The sequence below is a fragment of the Caenorhabditis remanei genome, chromosome IV, assembly GCF_010183535.1.
Source record: "Caenorhabditis remanei strain PX506 chromosome IV, whole genome shotgun sequence".
NCBI classification, from domain to species: Eukaryota; Metazoa; Nematoda; class Chromadorea; order Rhabditida; family Rhabditidae; genus Caenorhabditis; species Caenorhabditis remanei.
Window position 1 is genome coordinate 8,969,542 of NC_071331.1, and position 19,300 is coordinate 8,988,841.

At 38.7% G+C, this 19,300-nt stretch overlaps 3 protein-coding genes across 3 annotated transcripts; all 3 read right to left on the reverse strand.

The window, feature by feature from the left end:
- Window positions 1-2,561: 2,561 nt before the first annotated feature.
- On the reverse strand, window positions 2,562-3,568 carry GCK72_013009 (uncharacterized protein; the record flags this gene model as incomplete). Its single annotated transcript, XM_053729575.1, has 3 exons — window positions 2,562-2,702; window positions 2,776-2,875; window positions 3,459-3,568. The coding sequence occupies 3 exons, from the start codon at window positions 3,566-3,568 to the stop codon at window positions 2,562-2,564; spliced, it is 351 nt and encodes a 116-aa protein (XP_053584347.1).
- A 695-nt stretch (window positions 3,569-4,263) lies between these two features.
- On the reverse strand, window positions 4,264-6,501 carry GCK72_013010 (uncharacterized protein; the record flags this gene model as incomplete). The annotated part of the gene is made up of 2 exons (XM_053729576.1): window positions 4,264-4,587; window positions 6,478-6,501. The coding sequence occupies 2 exons, from the start codon at window positions 6,499-6,501 to the stop codon at window positions 4,264-4,266; spliced, it is 348 nt and encodes a 115-aa protein (XP_053584348.1).
- A 3,642-nt stretch (window positions 6,502-10,143) lies between these two features.
- Window positions 10,144-13,429, reverse strand: GCK72_013011 (uncharacterized protein; the record flags this gene model as incomplete). Its single annotated transcript, XM_053729577.1, has 7 exons — window positions 10,144-10,281; window positions 10,330-10,434; window positions 10,510-10,609; window positions 10,802-11,012; window positions 12,662-12,786; window positions 12,893-13,014; window positions 13,124-13,429. 7 exons carry the CDS (start codon window positions 13,427-13,429, stop codon window positions 10,144-10,146), a joined length of 1,107 nt encoding a protein of 368 aa, XP_053584349.1.
- Window positions 13,430-19,300: the final 5,871 nt, after the last annotated feature.

Below are 19,300 nucleotides of genomic sequence, written 5' to 3' on the forward strand. Positions count from 1 at the left end.
CAGAAGAACGAATGAGTTTCAAACATCTGGTACAGAAAACTGCCTTCACACCTTAGATATTAATCAATTAAAAAAACAGTCAGAATACACATTATGCAATTGAAACGGAAAGATTTACATGCTTCAAAGACAAAATAATTTGCTGCTTCTAACCTCAATGTTTTGTATAATAGTAACAGTTGGACATTTAGACTACGTATTTTTTCCAACTATACAAGCTATTTAAAAAAATATTAGAAACAAAATTCAACATCCAAACATCACGAAACAGTTCATTTCATTCAGATGAAATTGACCAACTGGAATTATAATTAGTTGGAAAATCCAAACTTGAAGAACAATGGAATCCGTAAATTTTCTACTAGTTTTTAATGTTTCGTGCATATTTTATTTATGGTTTTTCAATAGGAAGCTGATCCCGAAACTGCTCTACTACCTTTATTTCGGACTTTGATGATGAGCATGCAACAAGCATGTGGTTCTAGTCGATTTCCTTAAATACTGATACTGTAGTTACACATGTCAAAGTCAAATAGTCATTTTTCCAGAATGAGAAACTCAGCTACACCGAGAAGAAATTTTCGTTCTAGGTTATTCTATAGTTAGACATTAAGGAGTGCATTTATTGTAATTCACTGTATCATACGTTACCAACCATGTTCATTCACAAGCGGGATCTTCGGCTTCAGGCCAGTGGCTTCAGAAGTGTCCATTGGGATGGGCGGTGGCGGCATATCTTCTTTCTTCGGGACGGTTCCCTTCGGGGCTGTCGATGGTGGAGGCGGCATGGATGCGGAGACGGTTTGTCGGCAGGTTGTAGCAGGGCTTCACAGGAAGCGGATTGAGTGAACTTCTGGTCGATTCTTCTTCCTTTTATGCACCAAAATGTAGAGCAGATCGTTATCTCCAGGGCACGCGGTCACGATTGAAGGCCAAGGTCACGGGTATTTGCTGTGGTCGAGAAAATTAGCATTGCCAGACGGTTGGAGGGTCACGTAGGTTAGTTAGTGTATTATTAATGTGGAGTTGTAGTCTGGTGGAGACAGTTGTAATTATGTTGGAGCCGTTGTGGCTTTGGTAGATTGTGTTAGGTCGTGAATTGAGACCTATTAATTCCGCGACAGTTCACAAATGTATATTTTACCGTTCTGAAAACTTCTTGAAGTATCATCATTTTTGAGAGGTAGTCAATAATCACAAGTGGCTCTATATTTATGTCGGGCAGTGTATTAATGAATGGAACACAATTCACACTGAATAGAAACACATCTTTGTGATTTTCATCTGTAGCTGAAACAGTAGCAGTTATGAGATTTCATAGATTCAAAAAATAGCAGTAAAAATTATTCCTGTCTCAACCGGGTACTTTTCAGTTGTTGGTCCCTTTATTGAATGGTTTTGATTCAGCTGTCAATACGAAACTAAACTTTTCAACTACACAGAGAAAGTTAACATTTGTTTTATTAGCTTTTTTGATGGTGTTTCTGATAAATGGAAGAATAGTTATCTAAGAAGAGAAAAGATAATTCATTACATTAATCTATCGATACATTTCCATATATTTCTGAAGATATTGAGCACAAAACAACTTTGACATGATATTCACGAGAACAGTTTCGAAAATGTTACAATCCGAAAATAAATGCTATTACTCAAACTATGTAATACAGGGAAAAACCAGCAATGTTTTCACTCTGATAAACATCTTATTGAATGCATTTTCTGTTTCACAGAGTCTTGTTTGGAGTCGAATTACAGTGAATTACAATAAATGCACTCCTTAATGTCTAACTATAGAATAACCTAGAACGAAAATTTCTTCACTGTGTAGCTGAATTTCTCATTCTGGAAAAATGACTATTTGACTTTGACATGTGTAACTACAGTATCAGTATTTAAGGAAATCGATTTAAGAAGAGGGTCCGACTAGAACCACATGCTTGTTGCATGCTCATCATCAAAGTCCGAAATAAAGGTAGTAGAGCAGTTTCGGGATCAGCTTCCTATTGAAAAACCATAAATAAAATATGCACGAAACATTAAAAACTAGTAGAAAATTTACGGATTCCATTCTTCTTCAAGTTTGATTTTACCAACTAATTATAATTCCAGTTGGTCAATTTCTTCTGAATGAAATGAACTGTTTCGTGATGTTTGGATGTTGACTTTTGTTTCTAATATTTTGTTAAATATAATAGCTTGTACAGTTGACAAAATATACGTAGTCTAAATGTACTACTGTTACTACAAAACATTGAGGTTAGAAGCAGCAAATTATTTCGTCTTTGAAACATGTAAATCTTTCCGTTTCAATTGCATAATGTAGATTCGGAACGTTTTTTTTAAATTGATTAAATATCTAAGGTGTGAAGGCAGTTTTCTGCGCCAGATGTTTGAAACTCATTCGTTCTTCTAAACAACAAACTGTGGTCAAAAATTCATTTTTCGACTGAAAGCACGGTAAAAGCTGAAGAGAAATAAATTACAAAATCACACATTTCGATGGGAAATTAGGAAAGTAACACAGTTTCTGTGTTCCATAAACATTAATAAAACAATTCTTAATTAAAAAGATGGGCCGAATGAAACAAATTATCCCTAATCACTCGACACACTCCCATACATTTCTGAAGATGTTGTGCACAAAACAGCTTCGACATATTATTCACGTCCTCTTGGCGGTATTTCGAGATAGGGATGATCTGAAAAAGTTATTTTAATTAAATTTAACAACAGCCCCAATGTAATATATAGATACTGGAACAGTATACTCACATAGTCTTGTTCCTCTTCGAAAATCCGTTTGCCTTCCGCTTGCAATAGTAGTTTCTCAGGTATCTCACATTCCGTGTAGTGTTCGGATTTTTCGTTTTTGCTGAAAAGTTACATTTTACTGTTTCAAGTTGTGCTTTTACAAAATAGATAGATTTTGAAATATTGCTTCAGCGTATCGAAAAAATAATTATATCTAGTAACATCCTTGTGCAAGTTTGGTATAATCACTGCTTCAAAATGTGGTCTTGCTTCCAAATGAATATTTTCCACTATTCCCGCACACGAATATATAACTCTCAAATAAACCTTAATCCTCGTATAATTCCTGACCGAACCCGTTCCAGAGCAAGAAGTACACGGCTTCTTCCCGCCTCCCTTGCAATGATGACACTCTTTTATTCCTCTTCCATGACACATATAACACAAATCATGGGTACCAATTCCAGGTGGTGGTACTCCAGTTTTCGACATGAAATGCATGGGGGTTCCGATCCCGTAAGACTTGCTTCCTAAATCATTTAATTATAGATGTTGGATAACAACGAAGGCATTGGAACTCTCCAGACAACTACATAAATACAACACACACGAAACAGTAGAAAAGTTACATTCAAATCAATAAAATGAAACCAAAAATAGATACAAAAGCATGAACGAAATATGCTTACCACTTCCAGACCCACCGTGCCTGACCAGTCGACGATGATGCATATCCACGTGACAGATCTGCATGTGGGAATGTGGCGATCATTGGATGAGTGTAGACAGCCGGGTGCGCCACTCCTGACTTCATACCGGTTCCTCTGAAAAGTTACGATAATTTTTTCGAGGTAATACGTATGAGTGAATAAATATTCCAAAGACGGTGTAAAATAGCAGGATGTTGAAACCGATATTTTCCATATTTTCCAATGACTGACATTTTGTAATGAGCACTGGTCCTTACGCATCCAAATGACCCATGGCATTGCTGACGCTTTAGCAGTGCAAATTCTTACTGTAGGCTTAAAGGCGCATAGCAAAAAAGTTTTTGTACAGTACACCAAAATTACTAAATCAGCCGTTTTCTACCGAATTCAGTTAAGTTTTGGTGTTTTATAGCAAAAAAATTACGAAAATTCCCCTAAACTTATTTTTAATCTCCGAAAAGTTGGTTTTTCCGGTGAAAACATTTTCAAAACATTTTTATCGCGTTATGCGCACAGTAGACTTCTGACGCGTTTCCCGTCTCGCTGACGCCTTAAAAGTAGATTTTGGAGTGATAGGGTGCTGTGATGAGCACTTGTCTGTTCCATATCCTCTACAATGAAAACAGTGAATGGTGCCCTCCGAATTGCAAGCAGAACACGAATTTATTTGACTCGAACCGGGCATTTCGAAGACGCGGACCTGAAAAACTTACATTCATTAAAAAATCAGAGCTGAAATTTAGTCCTCTAAATTAGCAATCGTTGAAACGCAACTTTTGAAACACTTCTAACTCAAATTTCAAAGTCTCACCTGATCAACAAATAACTGATTCGGCATCACTTCGAAATCCCACGGACTCAACGCTCCGCCTCCTGACATTGAGCAAGAAGCTTCACTCATCGCTGCGAAGTTAGCCGCCTCATTTGCTTCAGAAGTCGATCTGGCTTCCGTGAATGACTCCAGAATGTACTGAATACTTGTAGATGTTTCAATCTTGTCGAAATTCATTTTCTTGACTGCCTTGGTCTTCCAGTATCGATGTCTTTTCACTTCTCTTTCCAATGCTTTGCGACATTCAAACTCTCCAAATGATGTCGTCGAAGTATTGCATTTTACTTGTTGCTGTTGGTAAAAAATCGTATTTACCAAACACACGAAGCAATAATCGGCACGATCCAAAGATCGTTACCATTATGATGAAACAGTATGGAATTTTGAACGTATAAGCTGATATACTACATATGTCTCACAAAGACAAACTAATAAACTTCGATGTGAGAAAAAAATTATGGCTGATGTACACGGACACAAAAAACCACCCAGTCACCGCCGCTCCCACTTTGTTAAAATTATTGTGAAACATACTTTCATGTAATATGAGAACTTCTGTTTCGCATATTCCAAATATATTTCGGAATATTTATTTTAAATGATGGTTCTGCTATCACTATGTAGATACGATTACCTATTCTAAAAAGTGAAGGTTAGCTTAGGCATAACTAGAGTTGAAGTGTTGGGCTTCCTGAATTTTTGTATTCTTGAATAAAAATGTCGTTTCAAAAAACTATTAAGATATTTCTAAGGGTGAATCCACCAATAGCATTGATCGAAATGCATTTTTTCAGACTGTTTTCTTGATGTTACTTTTTCGAATTTTTTATAGAATAATTCATGGGAAATAAAATTCAAAACCATCTTAAACATTGAATCAATGTAGCTTGTGGGAAAGACTCTTGGCTAGATACTGTTAGTCTCAATGTTCTGTTTCAATGAGAATATTAAACAAATTTGTGAACTATGCTTATTGATGCACAGTATGGGCACAGTTTATAATCAATAGCCTGGTAGAAGTTAGCCTGCGTAGCCATTAAAAAACAATGAAACAAAATTTAAAATATTCGAGAAACAGAACAAATGAAATCTTTGCCGTTTTCTGTATCAGGAAGCATTGCAAGCTTGCGTAATTGCATAAACATAATTACACTGATCTAACATAATTGCATAAACATAATTACACTGATCTACGATTCGAAGATTTTCTGTTCTATACCAAATAGAGATGATTTACTAATACAACTCTTTGTCGTGTCATTAAAACAGCTTTCGGAAACAATAGTTTTCGTTCTGGTCTCTTATCCAGAAATATAACCTCACGGTGTGATCTCATATTGTTTCAAAACATCTATGAATTTTAAACAGAGAATATCGACTACAGTTAAATATATCAACCAAATCGTTAATGACATGTTAAAGCGACTTGCCCATTAATGGATCGCATGAAACATGATTTTCAACTGTGAATAGCAAATGTTTTAATGTTTCATCAGGAAGTTCGTGGGATTCTAAAAAAACTGTTTTGTGATAATTCTCAAAATTTTAAAAAGGGCAAACCTACTTTCTCTGCGCCGAGTGTTACATTCTATAATGGGGTTATTCACCTCCGGAAAAACGTTTTTTCCCTCGATTCATTTACCGGAAAAACGGCTAAAAAACTTTTCCGGTAAATAAATCGAGGGAAAAAACGTTTTCTGGAGGTGAATAGCCCCAAAAAATTATAAGTATTTTTATCCACTTGCAGAAACAAGTTAGAAAAAACTGTGTTTTTCTTTATTTTAAACAAGTTCCGCTGTTTCATCAATTTCCTTTTGTACAAAGTCGGCTGGACAATATAAATTACAACTCCGATTTCCATTCAGAAGTTTTTTTTTTGAGAATTTCATCTACGAAACAGTCGATCTCGTTAATAAAAAAGTATGTTTCATTGATTTTATAAGAGTTTCACACGGATTTATTTATTTATTTAATACGAATATTATATTCAAATGAGGATGGAATAAATCTGAATATTTATTGAAATACAAATTGATGCAAACCTTAGAAGACTAAATTTAGCGATCTTCAGTTCATTCATTCCTGAACTCTTTCTCATTTTTTTCTAGGAATTGCATTCATGTAGTCGCGTTGCTGAAATATAAAAGTGGTCAATTAAGAAGAGAGAAGAAAATAAATTACCCTAATCACTCGACACACTCCCATACATTCACGTCTTCTTGGGGGTACTTCGAGATGGGAATTATTTTTAAAAAGCTTATAGACATACAGCAAAAGTGAGTACACCTCTATACTTTCATATGTATCTCAGCTGAAACAAGTCCGTTTTGCATAAACTTTTTTTTCAAAGATATCTGAAGTATTCAGTAAGACTGACATAAGTTTTTTGTTCAAAGTGATCAGCTGATTTTTTTGATTATCGATTTTTCCTGATCTTGATTTCAAAATCCGAAAAAAAACTTTAAAACGAAAAAGCTAGAAATACTTTTTAACACTGTGCTTTTCAGATTATTAACTTATCGTAAATCTGAAACAGTACATACGTCGTCATTTGAGGAAAAGTTAAACACATCACAAATCCATTTCCAATAGGAGTGGCTCTTAGTTTCCGAAATTGAATACTGAAATTTAGTTATGTCTGAAAGAAAATATTCTGTTTAGCATTTCCTAGTTATTTTACTTCTTCACTTATTATTTTTAGATTACCGTACGCTAAAAATTTAACGACTGAAAATGCTACTTATCGCAGACAACACAGCTTTGATTCACATCTTCTTGCAGTTTTGAAAAGGTAAGAATTGGAATATAAATGTTCACACTCAAAACAAAGAAACAAAGCCGAAAACCAGCAATTAGTTCACTCTGACAATAAACTTATAGAATGCATTTTACCATTTCACAGAGTCTCATTTTTAAACGAAATACAGTGAAATACAGTAAACTACAATAACAAATGCTTAACTATAAGATAGTCTAGAAATACATTTGCTTCACTGTGTAGCTGGAATATCTGAAAAATGACTATTTAACTTTAACATGTGTAACTGCATTATCAGCATACATATAATGAACTCGAGATCAGCGACCGATTGACGTACTTTACAACAATTACGAAACATAAAAAACTAGTATAAAATTCACGGATTTCATTCTTCTTCAAGTTTAGCTTTTCCGACTAATTATAATTTGAGTTGTGCCAGTTTTCCTTGGATAGAAATCCAACGGAATCCATTGTTTCGGGATGTTTGGATTTTGTCGTTTGTTTCTAAAATTTGATTGAGTAAGCTGAACACTTGGAGAAAAATGTATAAACTAAATGTACAATAGTTACTATCCCATCTATAAACATTGAGATAAGGAAAACAGAAAAATATTTTTAAATCGAAACGTCAAAACTTTCCGTTTCAATCGCATGATGTGTATTTGGACGGTTTTCATCGATTAATCTCAATTTGCGAAAATAGTTTTATGTGCAAAATGAGAACCTTTTTGTGTCTTGTAAACAACATGTTCAAACTGTGGTCAAAATGTTCATTTTTCGACAGAAAGCACAATTAAAACTGAAGAGAAATAAATTATAAAATCACACATTTCGATGGGAAATTAGGGAAGAAACACAGTTTCTGTGTTCCATAAACAGTTTCTGTGTTCCATGTTACATATTATTCACGTCTTCTTGGGGGTACTTCGAGATGGGAATTATTTTTAAAAAGCTTATAGACATAAATGAAAAGTTCAATATAATATGAGGACTTCAGTCAAAAAGTCTGGAAACTGAAACAATATTTCATACTAGAGTTCAAAACATTCTGATCAAATAAAAGTTTTACAAGCATTAAAGGATCGAATCCTAATGTACAGATTTACGTTTGGAAACTTTTCTTGTTCGAGGAGTTTTCAAAACGCCCTCCGACATCACTTCTTTTAGTAGCTAATTGAAACTGTTTGGAAAAATACACAACTTTTATGAAGTAACTTAAAGTTTTAGCTGTTTCGCTATGATCTCAAAGTGTTGATTTGAAAAAAAATCAACAGTACATTTTTCACAACCGCCATACTTGCAAAATATCGGCCCGGTAGAGAAAGTTGCCGGCCCGGCCCGGCCCGGTCGGCCCGGAGTCAAAAAATGAGCACAATTTTTTCACAAAATTTTTCGAAATTTTTTTTGACATATTATTCACATCTTCTTGCAGTTTTGAAAAGGTAAGAATTGGAATATAAATGTTCACACTCAAAACAAAGAAACAAAGCCAAAAACCAGCAATTATTTCAATCTGACAATAAACTTATAGAATGCATTTTACCATTTCACAGAGTCTCATTTTTAAACGAAATACAGTGAAATACAGTAAACTACAATAACAAATGCTTAACTATAAGATAATCTAGAAAAACATTTGCTTCACTGTGTAGCTGGAATATCTGAAAAATGACTATTTAATTTTGACATGTGTAACTACATTATCAGCATAAAATGAACTCGAGAGATAGATAAAACAATTACGAAACATTAAAATCTAGTAAACAATTAACGTATTCCGTTCTTCTTCAAGTTTGGGTTTTCCGACTAATTACTCAGGTAATTTTTGGCGCGTGGGTGGCACCTATCTGGGAGTTAGCCACGAGTTTCGGGAGTTAGCCGATGGAAACGGCAGTTAGCCGTGAAAAATGGCAGTTAGCCGAGGTAAATGGGAGTTAGCCGGTGTGGCACCGAAATGGGATAGAAACGGCGAATAAGGTCAAGTCGGGGAGTATCTGGCATCTAAGTGGCGTTTGGCAACTAACCGGCGCCCATGTGGCGTCTTGGTGGTCATCGAAACGGTACCACGTTGAACATAGTGGCGCGCGGAAGTCATGAGATGTCGGCTGCTGCTTTTTGATATATCCACGATATGAATTTGAAACACTATTAATATGATCTAAATTTTGCCAGAGTCATCAGTAAGGTGGCTTGCCCTCACGGCACGATCAGATACATGGCCTGAGGACAAGCTAAGAGTCGAAGGAAAAGGGCCACTTTTGTTCTTTCCTCGGAAAAACGGCCACTTTTGTTCTTTCATGGTTAAAAAGCACATGAAATCAATTCCATTTAGTTAAGAGATTGGAGAAAAATGTGAAAAGTAGCCCACGAATATTGGAACTCAGGCCGCACAAATTGGCACAAAATGATGTCTTCCACTTTTAAATCGGTTAACTAAATTACCGACTTTCAAAATATTTGAAATATTTGGCACCTAAGCAGCGCGGTATCGGCGTGTAAACGGCGTGTAAACGGCACCTACATGGCGAATTCCTCCCAGGATAGGAAACTAGCGAAACGGCAGTTAGCCGACGAAAACGGCAGTTAGCCGACGATTTCGGCTAACTGCCTGGAAATTACATGAGTACAATAGTTGTTTGAAATAGAAACGCCACAAAATAAACTGTTTCGGGATGTTCAGATGTTTTCTTTTGTTACTAATATTTTGTTTGGTAGGCAGAAGACTTTAAAAAAACACATTGTCTAAATGTACTGCTGTCACTATAACCCAACTACAACATTGAGATTAGGAAATCAGCAAATTCGTCTTAGAAATATCTAGAACTTTCCATTTCAATCGCATTATATATATTTGGACCCTTCTCGTTTATTGGTTCATCGCGATTAAATAACTGCCGCATTTACAACAGAAATTCAATTGAAGTCCATTAGCAAAAAACTGCTTCATGCACATATCATATAATAAGCGAAGGCGATCTTATGTGCAATACATTTGAAACTGATTTTCTTGTAAACAACATGTTCAAACTGAGGTCAAAAATTTCATTTTTCGACAGAAAGCACAATAAAAACTGAAGAGAAATAAATTATAAAATCACACATTTCGATGGGAAATTAGGGAAGAAACACAGTTTCTGTGTTCCATAAACATAGAATATTCCTTTCTCAGTTCCTAATGAAAAGTGTACTTTACTGATTGGAATTGCATTCATGTAGTGGCGTTGCTGAAATATAAAAGGACTCAATTGAGAAGAGAGAATGAAATAAATTACCCTAATCACTCGACACACTCCCATACATTTCTGAAGATGTTGGGCACAGAAGAGCTTCGACATATTATTCACGTCCTCTTGGGGGTACTTCGAGATGGGAATGATCTGAGAAATAGTCCTTTTGATTAAATTTAACAAAAGCTCCTACGTAATATCTAGATACTGGAACAGTATACTCACATAGTCTTGTTCTTCTTCGAATATCCGTTTACCTTCCGCTTGAAACAGTAGCTTTTCAGGTATCTCACATTCCGTGTAGTGTTCGGACTTCTCATTTTTGCTGAAAAGTTACATATTTTACAGTTTCAAGTTGTGCTTTTATAAAAAAGGTAGATTTTGAGATATTTCTGACTTGCCTAAAAATGTTTGATAATTACAGTAACAAGTTGGGTAAAATCACTGTTTCAAAATGTTGTCTTGCTTTTAAGTGAATCTTTTCCACTATTACCAAGTTGACAAACAAAAAACTCACAAATAAACCTTAATCCTTGTATAATTCCTGACCGAACCCGTTCCTGAGCAAGAAGTACACGGCTTCTTCCCTCCGCCTTTGCAGTGATGACACTCTTTTATTCCTCTTCCATGACACATGTAACACAAATCATGGGTACCAATTCCAGGTGGTGGTACTCCAGTTTTCGACATGAAATGCATGGGGGTCCCGATTCCGTAAGAGTTGCTTCCTAAATCATCTTTACTAATAATATTCAACAGATTCCGTTTGTCCGTTTATTTGTTGCACATCATAACTCCCTCCGTAGTGGGCCGATTTTTTGAGACCTGGATGTATAGATTGGAAATTTGACTTAGTTGATGCCCGAACTTTTCTTTTTTCAAAATATCAAATTTGACGTCTTCTGGAGACGTTGAGGTTTTTACTGCTAAATTTCGTTGATGAGGGTGTGTCCCGACAGGGTGGTAGAAAGCTCAAATATCAACCTAACACTACTGACTCGATGTTTCTTGACTGCACTCTCGACAGGCGCCGGCCGCGCGTGTGCGGTCACTACGTAGTGGTCTACACAGATGACTCTTACGCATGGAGTGGCGAGTTCGTTCCCGTCAAATTGGAAATTTTTTTTTTTGGTTTTTTGTTATGGCAAAGTAATTTATTGAGGACCTTTTGGATTTAAATGGAGGGAAAAAGAGTGACTATGATAAAAAAAATAGTCAATAAGTCTGCTCCGCATCTTGCATTTGAGAGAAAATTGTATAAATATTTGGTCAAGAGCTCGAAAATTCCCGTTGGCTACGGGTCAAAAGACTACCGTAATCTTAAAATTCATATTTCATCATGAACGCGCCAGACCGATAGCATTCGGTATTTTCGGATTCGAAAGTTCGATTTGAGATTTGAAGACAGTCGAAAATTCCAAAATGTTTGTAAACTTTTTTGAAAGTCGGAACTTTTTTGAAAGTCGGAAGTAAAACAATTTTCAACGGAAGTAAATTTTCTAAAAAGGGAAGTCGGAAGAAAGAGGAAGAAAGTGAAATGTTCAAAAAGGAAGTCGGAAGAGAGAAGAAGGAAGTGAAAAAAAGCTCGGAAGAAGAAAGAAGGTAGTCGGAAGTCGGAATTCTGCACAACTCTGCCGCTCACATGCATAATGGGAATTAAAGGAACCGGGAGACCATGTTTTCTGATAGCGAGGCCTAGAATAAATGGAAGACCACTACTCAAGAAGCTGATATGTGAATAAAGACCCGTCGTAGCTCGGTTGTCTACAAAAAAATAATGAATTCTTGGATGATAATTTGTTAAAACACCGTCTTAGTCTGCCATATTCCGAGAAGGGAGGCGACGTTGCCGCCCATCATTCAAAAAGTAAAAACTCATTTCGGTATGATCACTCGCCTTTTGAGAAAGGAAGAAAGAAGAGTTATCAAGTTCACGTTCTTCTGTGAGATTGTTTTGAAATGAGTAAAACATAGGAAGAAAATTCAAATTGGTAAAATTCAAAAACAGCTCATTCTAAGTTCCATATTCTATCAGGATAGTAAAAGCCATTGAGAAAGTTTGCAGAATTTGAGTCTGAAAAGGAGAGATTTTACAATTGTGCTTTATCGGAACGAACTGCTCGGCTAAGCAGCGCCGCAGGCGCTGTAAAACTGAGAAGGGTGGTGTAGGGAATGAGGTTTAGTCGCCGTTAGGCGACGTAAACCGACTGGTTTAATTATAGATGTTGGATAACAACGAATGTATTGGAACTCTCCAGACAACTACATAAATACAACACACACGAAACAGTAGAAAAGTTCCATTCAAATCAATAAAATGAAACCAAAAATAGATACAAAAGCATGAACAAAATATGCTTACCACTTCCAGACCCACCGTGCCTGACCATCGCAGTCGACGATGATGCATATCCACGTGAGAGATCTGCATGCGGGAATGTGGCAATCATTGGATGGGTGTAGACAGCCGGGTGGGCAACTCCTGACTTCATACCGGTTCCTCTGAAACTATTTTTCTTGAAACCAAGCAATTAACATTCCAAATACCGAGTCCAAAGAAGAAACAAGAATTTGAAACCGAAGTTTTCAATATTTTTCAATTACTCACCTACAAAAAGAGCACTTGTCTGTTCCATATCCTCTACAATGAAAACAATGAATGGTGCCCTCCGAATTGCAAGCAGAACACGGATTTATTTGACTTGAACCGGGCATTTCGAAGACGCGCACCTGAAAAACTTACATTCATTAATAAAGCAGAGCTGAAGTTTAGTCTTCTGAATTAGCAATCGTTGAAACACAATTTTTAATCATTCCAATTCAAACTTTGAAATCTCACCTGATCAACAAACAACTGATTCGGCATCACTTCGAAATCCCACGGACTCAAAGCTCCGCTTCCTGACATTGAGCAAGAAGCCTCACTCATCGCTGCGAAGTTAGCCGCCTCATTCGCTTCAGAAGTCGATCGAGCTTCAGTGAATGACTCCAGAATGTACTGAATACTTGTCGATGTCTCGATTCTGTCGAAATTCATCTTCTTAACTGCCTTGGTCTTCCAGTATCGATGTCTTTTCACTTCTCTTTCCAATGCTTCTCGACATTCAAACTCTCCGAACGGAATGATGTCGTCGAAGTATTGCATTTTACTTGTCGCTGTTGCTGAAAGAAGATGAATTTTGGAAGAAACGTGGCAACGGTAATCGGCACAAATCACTTTACATTATCTTTAACATGAAACGGTTTGGAATTTTGGGAGTTTGACCTGATTTGCTATGTCTCACAAAAATTAAAATAATAAACTTCGATTTGTGCAAACGTAATTCATGGCTGATGTAGACAGACGGAGAGAACCAACCAGTCACCGCTCCCACTTTGTAAAAATTATTGTGAAACATACTTTCATGTAATATGAGATCTTCTGTTTCGCATATTCCAAATTTATTTCGAAATATATTTCCACTATATTCCTATTTAGAAAAGTGAAGGTTAGCAGAATTTCAAATGCTTGGCAAAAAGGTTTGTGTCAAAAATCCATTAAGATATTTGTTTTATTGCGATTCCACCAAAAGCACTGATAAAAACACATCTTTTCAGACTGTTTCCTTGAGATTATTTTTTGAAATTTTCGGTCTTTTTCAGTCAAAAATTTTCGAAGAAACAAAGCTTTTTTTGATACGAAGTTTTCTTTTTTTTTTAAAAACGTCTTTCGAAAAAATGTTCGGAAAAGTTTTTTTGCACAGTCCTGATGCCGAAAAAAGAAAGAAACTATAGTTGGGAATGAGAACAACATTTCAAAGCAATCTAAAACATTGATTAATTATGTTGTAATCCCCTAGATTACATAATTCATATTAACTCGCCCCCAGCGTACAATCTAGCGTTTTAGAATATTTGATCTACCGGGTCCTCCTTCTTTGATCTATAAAGGGTGCGCGGCACCGCGCGCTCCTTTCTCTTCTTTCCTTTTCCTTTCTGATAGTCTACTCCCCGTTTCTAATTCATTCCCCTTTTGATTCTATCTGATTATTCTATCTGTTCTATTCGCTCTCGTTCATCCACTCCCTCTAGTTGTATTCTCCCCGTTATTCAGTCTTCTAATAAAGACTCCACCATTCCGTGTCGTCCTTCCCATCCCACTCTCTCCGGATGACAGACACAACAACTGGCGATCAGGCAAAGGCTATGGCTGATCTCACAAAGCAGCTTGCCACGCTGATTTCAACATTCTCAGCTCTTGCTCAAAAGGGACCAATCGTATCTGGATCATCCCAAGAAGCCAACAGCATCGACTCGAAGTTGGCGGATTCCATTACGTCACGGATCCCGACGTTCACATACGATCCCGACAACGACCAGACGTTCGAACAATGGTATTCGAGGCACAAGGACACAATCGTCATAGATGGTGCCACACTTTCGGACGATGTCCGCACAAGGTTAGTCCTTTCTAAGCTAAGCTCAAAAGAGTATACACACTACTCAAACCGTCTTCTACCCAAGACACCGAGTGATCTGAAGTTTGACGAGACGATCCAGAAGCTAGAAGACACCTTCAAAGCCACCTCTTCCATATACCAGCGTCGTCAAGAGTTCCTCAGGACTGAGTACACCGGATCAAATCTAGAAGAATACACTGGAATCGTTCTTCGTCGATTTGCAACATCACAGTTCAAGTCCATGACAGATGATCAGTTATGTTGTATGATCTGGATAAACGGTCTTCGAGATCCCTCATTCAGCGATATCAGGACCCGTGCTCTCCAAGTCATGGAATCCAAACCAGACATCACCCTGCTACAATTGGAAATCGAGATCAAACGTCTTCTCGACATCCGCGCAGACTCCAAATGTGCCGCTGGCTCCACCCCAGCAAAAACCACCGAGATCAATGCCATTCACAACAAATACAAAAGGGACACGAAAAACGAGAAGTCACCACCATCCGCATGCTACAGATGTGGAGGTTCTCACTGGGCAAAAGACTGCAAAGTCAAAGACGTAAAGTGTTCTAAATGCGGTAAGACCACCCATATTCAGAAATACTGTCGTACTAAACAGAACGAGAAGCACAGAGGATTTGATAAAAAGCAAGTCAGATCAGTTATCATCGGTTCAGCAGCAACTCCTGGCTCAAACCGACTCTACAGAAACATCATGATCAACGACAAAATGGTGAAAATGCAATTGGACACTGGCGCCGATGTCACCCTGATCAGCATCGAAGACTGGAAGAAGCTCGGGAAACCAGCACTTGACAAGCCTTCCATCACAATAAAATCGGCGAACCATCAACCAATAACAGTCAAAGGATCTTTCACCTGCGACTTCATCATCAACGGAAACTCTGCATCCGGCTCCGCCCACGTTGCAGAAACCGGGACCCTCCTCGGAATCGATTGGATTTCAAAAGATCCAGAACTCTGGAAACTTCTACTCGGATCTCGTCAAGTCAGCTCGACTGTCGCCACTGTTGGATCAGCATGCGACTACCTGGACGACAAGCGTGCGAAGTTGAAAGATGACCTGATGAACCAATGCTCCGAAATCTTCCAGCCCGGCTTAGGTAAATGCACAAAAACCAAAGCCTCTATCCTGCTCAAACCAGGAGCTCAACCCGTATTCCGAAAAGCCAGACCCGTTCCGTACGCAGCACTAGCAACCATCACAGAAGAGTTGGACCGACTGGTCCACGCCCACGTAATCACTCCCATTGATCACGCCCAATGGGCGGCTCCAATTGTGACCGTCCGAAAGAAAAATGGCTCCCTCCGCATGTGTGCTGATTTCTCCACTGGTCTCAACGATGCTATCCTCGACCATCAGCACCCACTGCCAACAGCAGAAGACATCTTTTCTAAATTAAACGGTGGGAAGTATTTTAGCCAAATAGATCTTGCCGAAGCTTATTTACAGATTGAGCTCGACGAAGACTCCAAAAACCTACTGTGCATCAACACCCACCGGGGTCTATATCAATTCAACCGACTCCCATTTGGCGTCAAACCGGCAACCGCCATCTTTCAACAAGTTATCGACTCAATGATCACTGGTTTGGAAGGTACCGCGGCGTATCTTGACGACATCATCATCACGGGATCAACCATCGACGAGCACAACGAGCGAGTCAAAGCCGTGATGATTCGGATTGCTGATTATGGTCTCCGGGTCCGAATCGAGAAATGTAAATTTCTCATGAATCAAATCGTCTTCCTGGGATTCATTATCGATGAGCACGGCAGAAGACCAGATCCAGAAAAGATTGCAGCAATTGACAAGATGCCTCCACCTGCCAACGTTTCCCAGCTTCGTTCCTTCCTGGGGATGATTCAATTCTATGGAAACTTCGTCAAAGAACTTTTCGAGCTGCGTCCACCACTTAATGAGCTCACCAAAAAGGACACAGAGTTCATATGGTCCAAAGAATGTCAGTCCGCATTCACAAGAGTCAAGGAAATCCTCAAATCGGATCTTCTCCTCACACATTTCAATCCAAGGTTACCCATCATCGTGGCTGCGGATGCTTCTCAATATGGAATTGGTACTGTCATTTCACACCGATTTCCAGATGGTTCCGAAAAGGCTATCTTCCACAGTAGCCATTCCCTCACCGCACCTCAAAGGAACTACAGTCAAATTGAGAAAGAAGCTTTTGGGTTGATCACTGCCGTCACCAAATATCACCGATTCATCCACGGACGTCACTTCACTCTCCGAACGGACCACAAGCCACTGCTCTCCATTTTCGGAGACAAAAAGGGTATTCCAGTTTATAGCGCTAATAGATTGCAGAGATGGGCCACGATCCTGCTCAATTACAACTTCTCCATAGAATACATAAACACCAACGACTTTGGTCAAGCTGATGCTCTCTCCAGGCTCATAGCCGAGCAAAGCCAATCTAAAGAAGTTGAGGATCAAGTGATTGCCCAAGTCGAAGTTGATGTGCTTGCAAATTTCATTTCCACGTGTGACAACCTGCCCGTCACAGTCGAAGCAATCATCGCTTCATCACAAAAGGATCCGATCATTTCCCAAGTCATGGAACATGTCAAATCTAATTCATGGCCAAAACAAATAGACAAACTCTCAGAGCTCGGTAAATTCGCAAATCGACATGAACAACTCTCAATTGTCAAGGATTGCCTCATGCTCGGAGATCGTGTCGTCATCCCTTCATCCCTGCGCCAGCGAGTTCTCAAAATGCTCCACCGAGCACACCCGGGAATCGTTCGGATGAAACAACTTGCCCGCAGTTTCGTCTACTGGATCACTCTAGACAAGAACATCGAAACGATCGTCAGAAGCTGCGATCAATGCGCCTCCGCTGCAAAGAATCCCATCAAGAACACCCTATGTTCCTGGTCCACTCCTACAGAACCGTGGACAAGGATTCATGCAGACTACGCCGGACCAATTCAAGGTATATACTATCTCGTGATTGTAGATTCTTTCTCAAAATGGCCGGAAGTTATCGCCACTACTTCGATATCTTCGTCATCTACAATCAACATCTTCCGAAAAATTTTTGCGCAATTCGGGAATCCGAAAGTTTTGGTCACGGACAATGGCACTCAGTTCACCTCAGCTCCATTCAAGGACTTCTGCAAGGAAAACGGGATCCAACACATCCGGTCACCGCCATTCCATCCGCAGTCAAATGGGCAAGCTGAGCGATTTGTGGACACCCTGAAAAGGGCACTATGCAAGTTGAAGGGGGAGGGAAATAATGATTCTGCCATCCAAGTTTTCCTCCAGAACTACCGCTCAACACCATGTGCATCCAGTCCAAAACATCTGTCACCAGCTGAGAACTTCATCGGAAGAAGGATTCGTACCACACTCGACCTTCTACTGCCATCCAAAGAAACTCCAACAACTCGCAATGAAACCATGGAGTTACAGTTCAAAAATCAGCACGGTGCCAAGAAGAAGATTTTCCAGGAGCATAACAAGGTTTACGTTAGAAATTACCGTAATCCCCAAAGTCCTACCTGGATTGCAGGTATTATAACTCGACGAATCGGTCACACCCTCTACAAAGTGCAAGTCAACGACAACATTTGGATTCGTCACGCCAACCAGCTCCGAAGCAGAGAAGCCGTTCCCCAGATCACATCAATCGCTGAACTTCTGGACATGGACACATCCTATGAGCAACCTTCGGACAAAGCTACTCCAACTCCTGTTCCCGCACCATCATCTACGAAGAATACTCCTTCGCCACCACCGGCGCGGAAATCTACTCGTCTTCGTCACCCAACGCGGAATCTGGATGTTAACCCAAAGAAGAAGTCGTATAAATGATTAGGCCCCCCTTTCGTTTAGGTTTAAGTAGCTAGTTCGTTTTCTTTATTTCTTTATATATGTTTTAAGCTTACAAGGGGAGGTGTTGTAATCCCCTAGATTACATAATTCATATTAACTCGCCCCCAGCGTACAATCTAGCGTTTTAGAATATTTGATCTACCGGGTCCTCCTTCTTTGATCTATAAAGGGTGCGCGGCACCGCGCGCTCCTTTCTCTTCTTTCCTTTTCCTTTCTGATAGTCTACTCCCCGTTTCTAATTCATTCCCCTTTTGATTCTATCTGATTATTCTATCTGTTCTATTCGCTCTCGTTCATCCACTCCCTCTAGTTGTATTCTCCCCGTTATTCAGTCTTCTAATAAAGACTCCACCATTCCGTGTCGTCCTTCCCATCCCACTCTCTCCGGATGACAGACACAACAAATTAAATTTGTGAAACGAATATTGATTCCCGAACAATTTATAAACAGGAATAAGGTAGAAGAGAGCTGTCGAATACAATAAGTGCCACACTAAACAAATCTGCACTACAGAATATAAATTGGCAATATGCAATACAACAATAAGAAACTGAAAAAATGAACTCTTTCTCACAATCAGTTTCTAAATTAGTGAAAATTTTTAGCGTGCGTCAAAACTTTCCGTTTCAGGAAGGAAAAATAAAAAACTAGTCAACAACCAGTCCTAGTCTCGTTTCTTCATTAAAT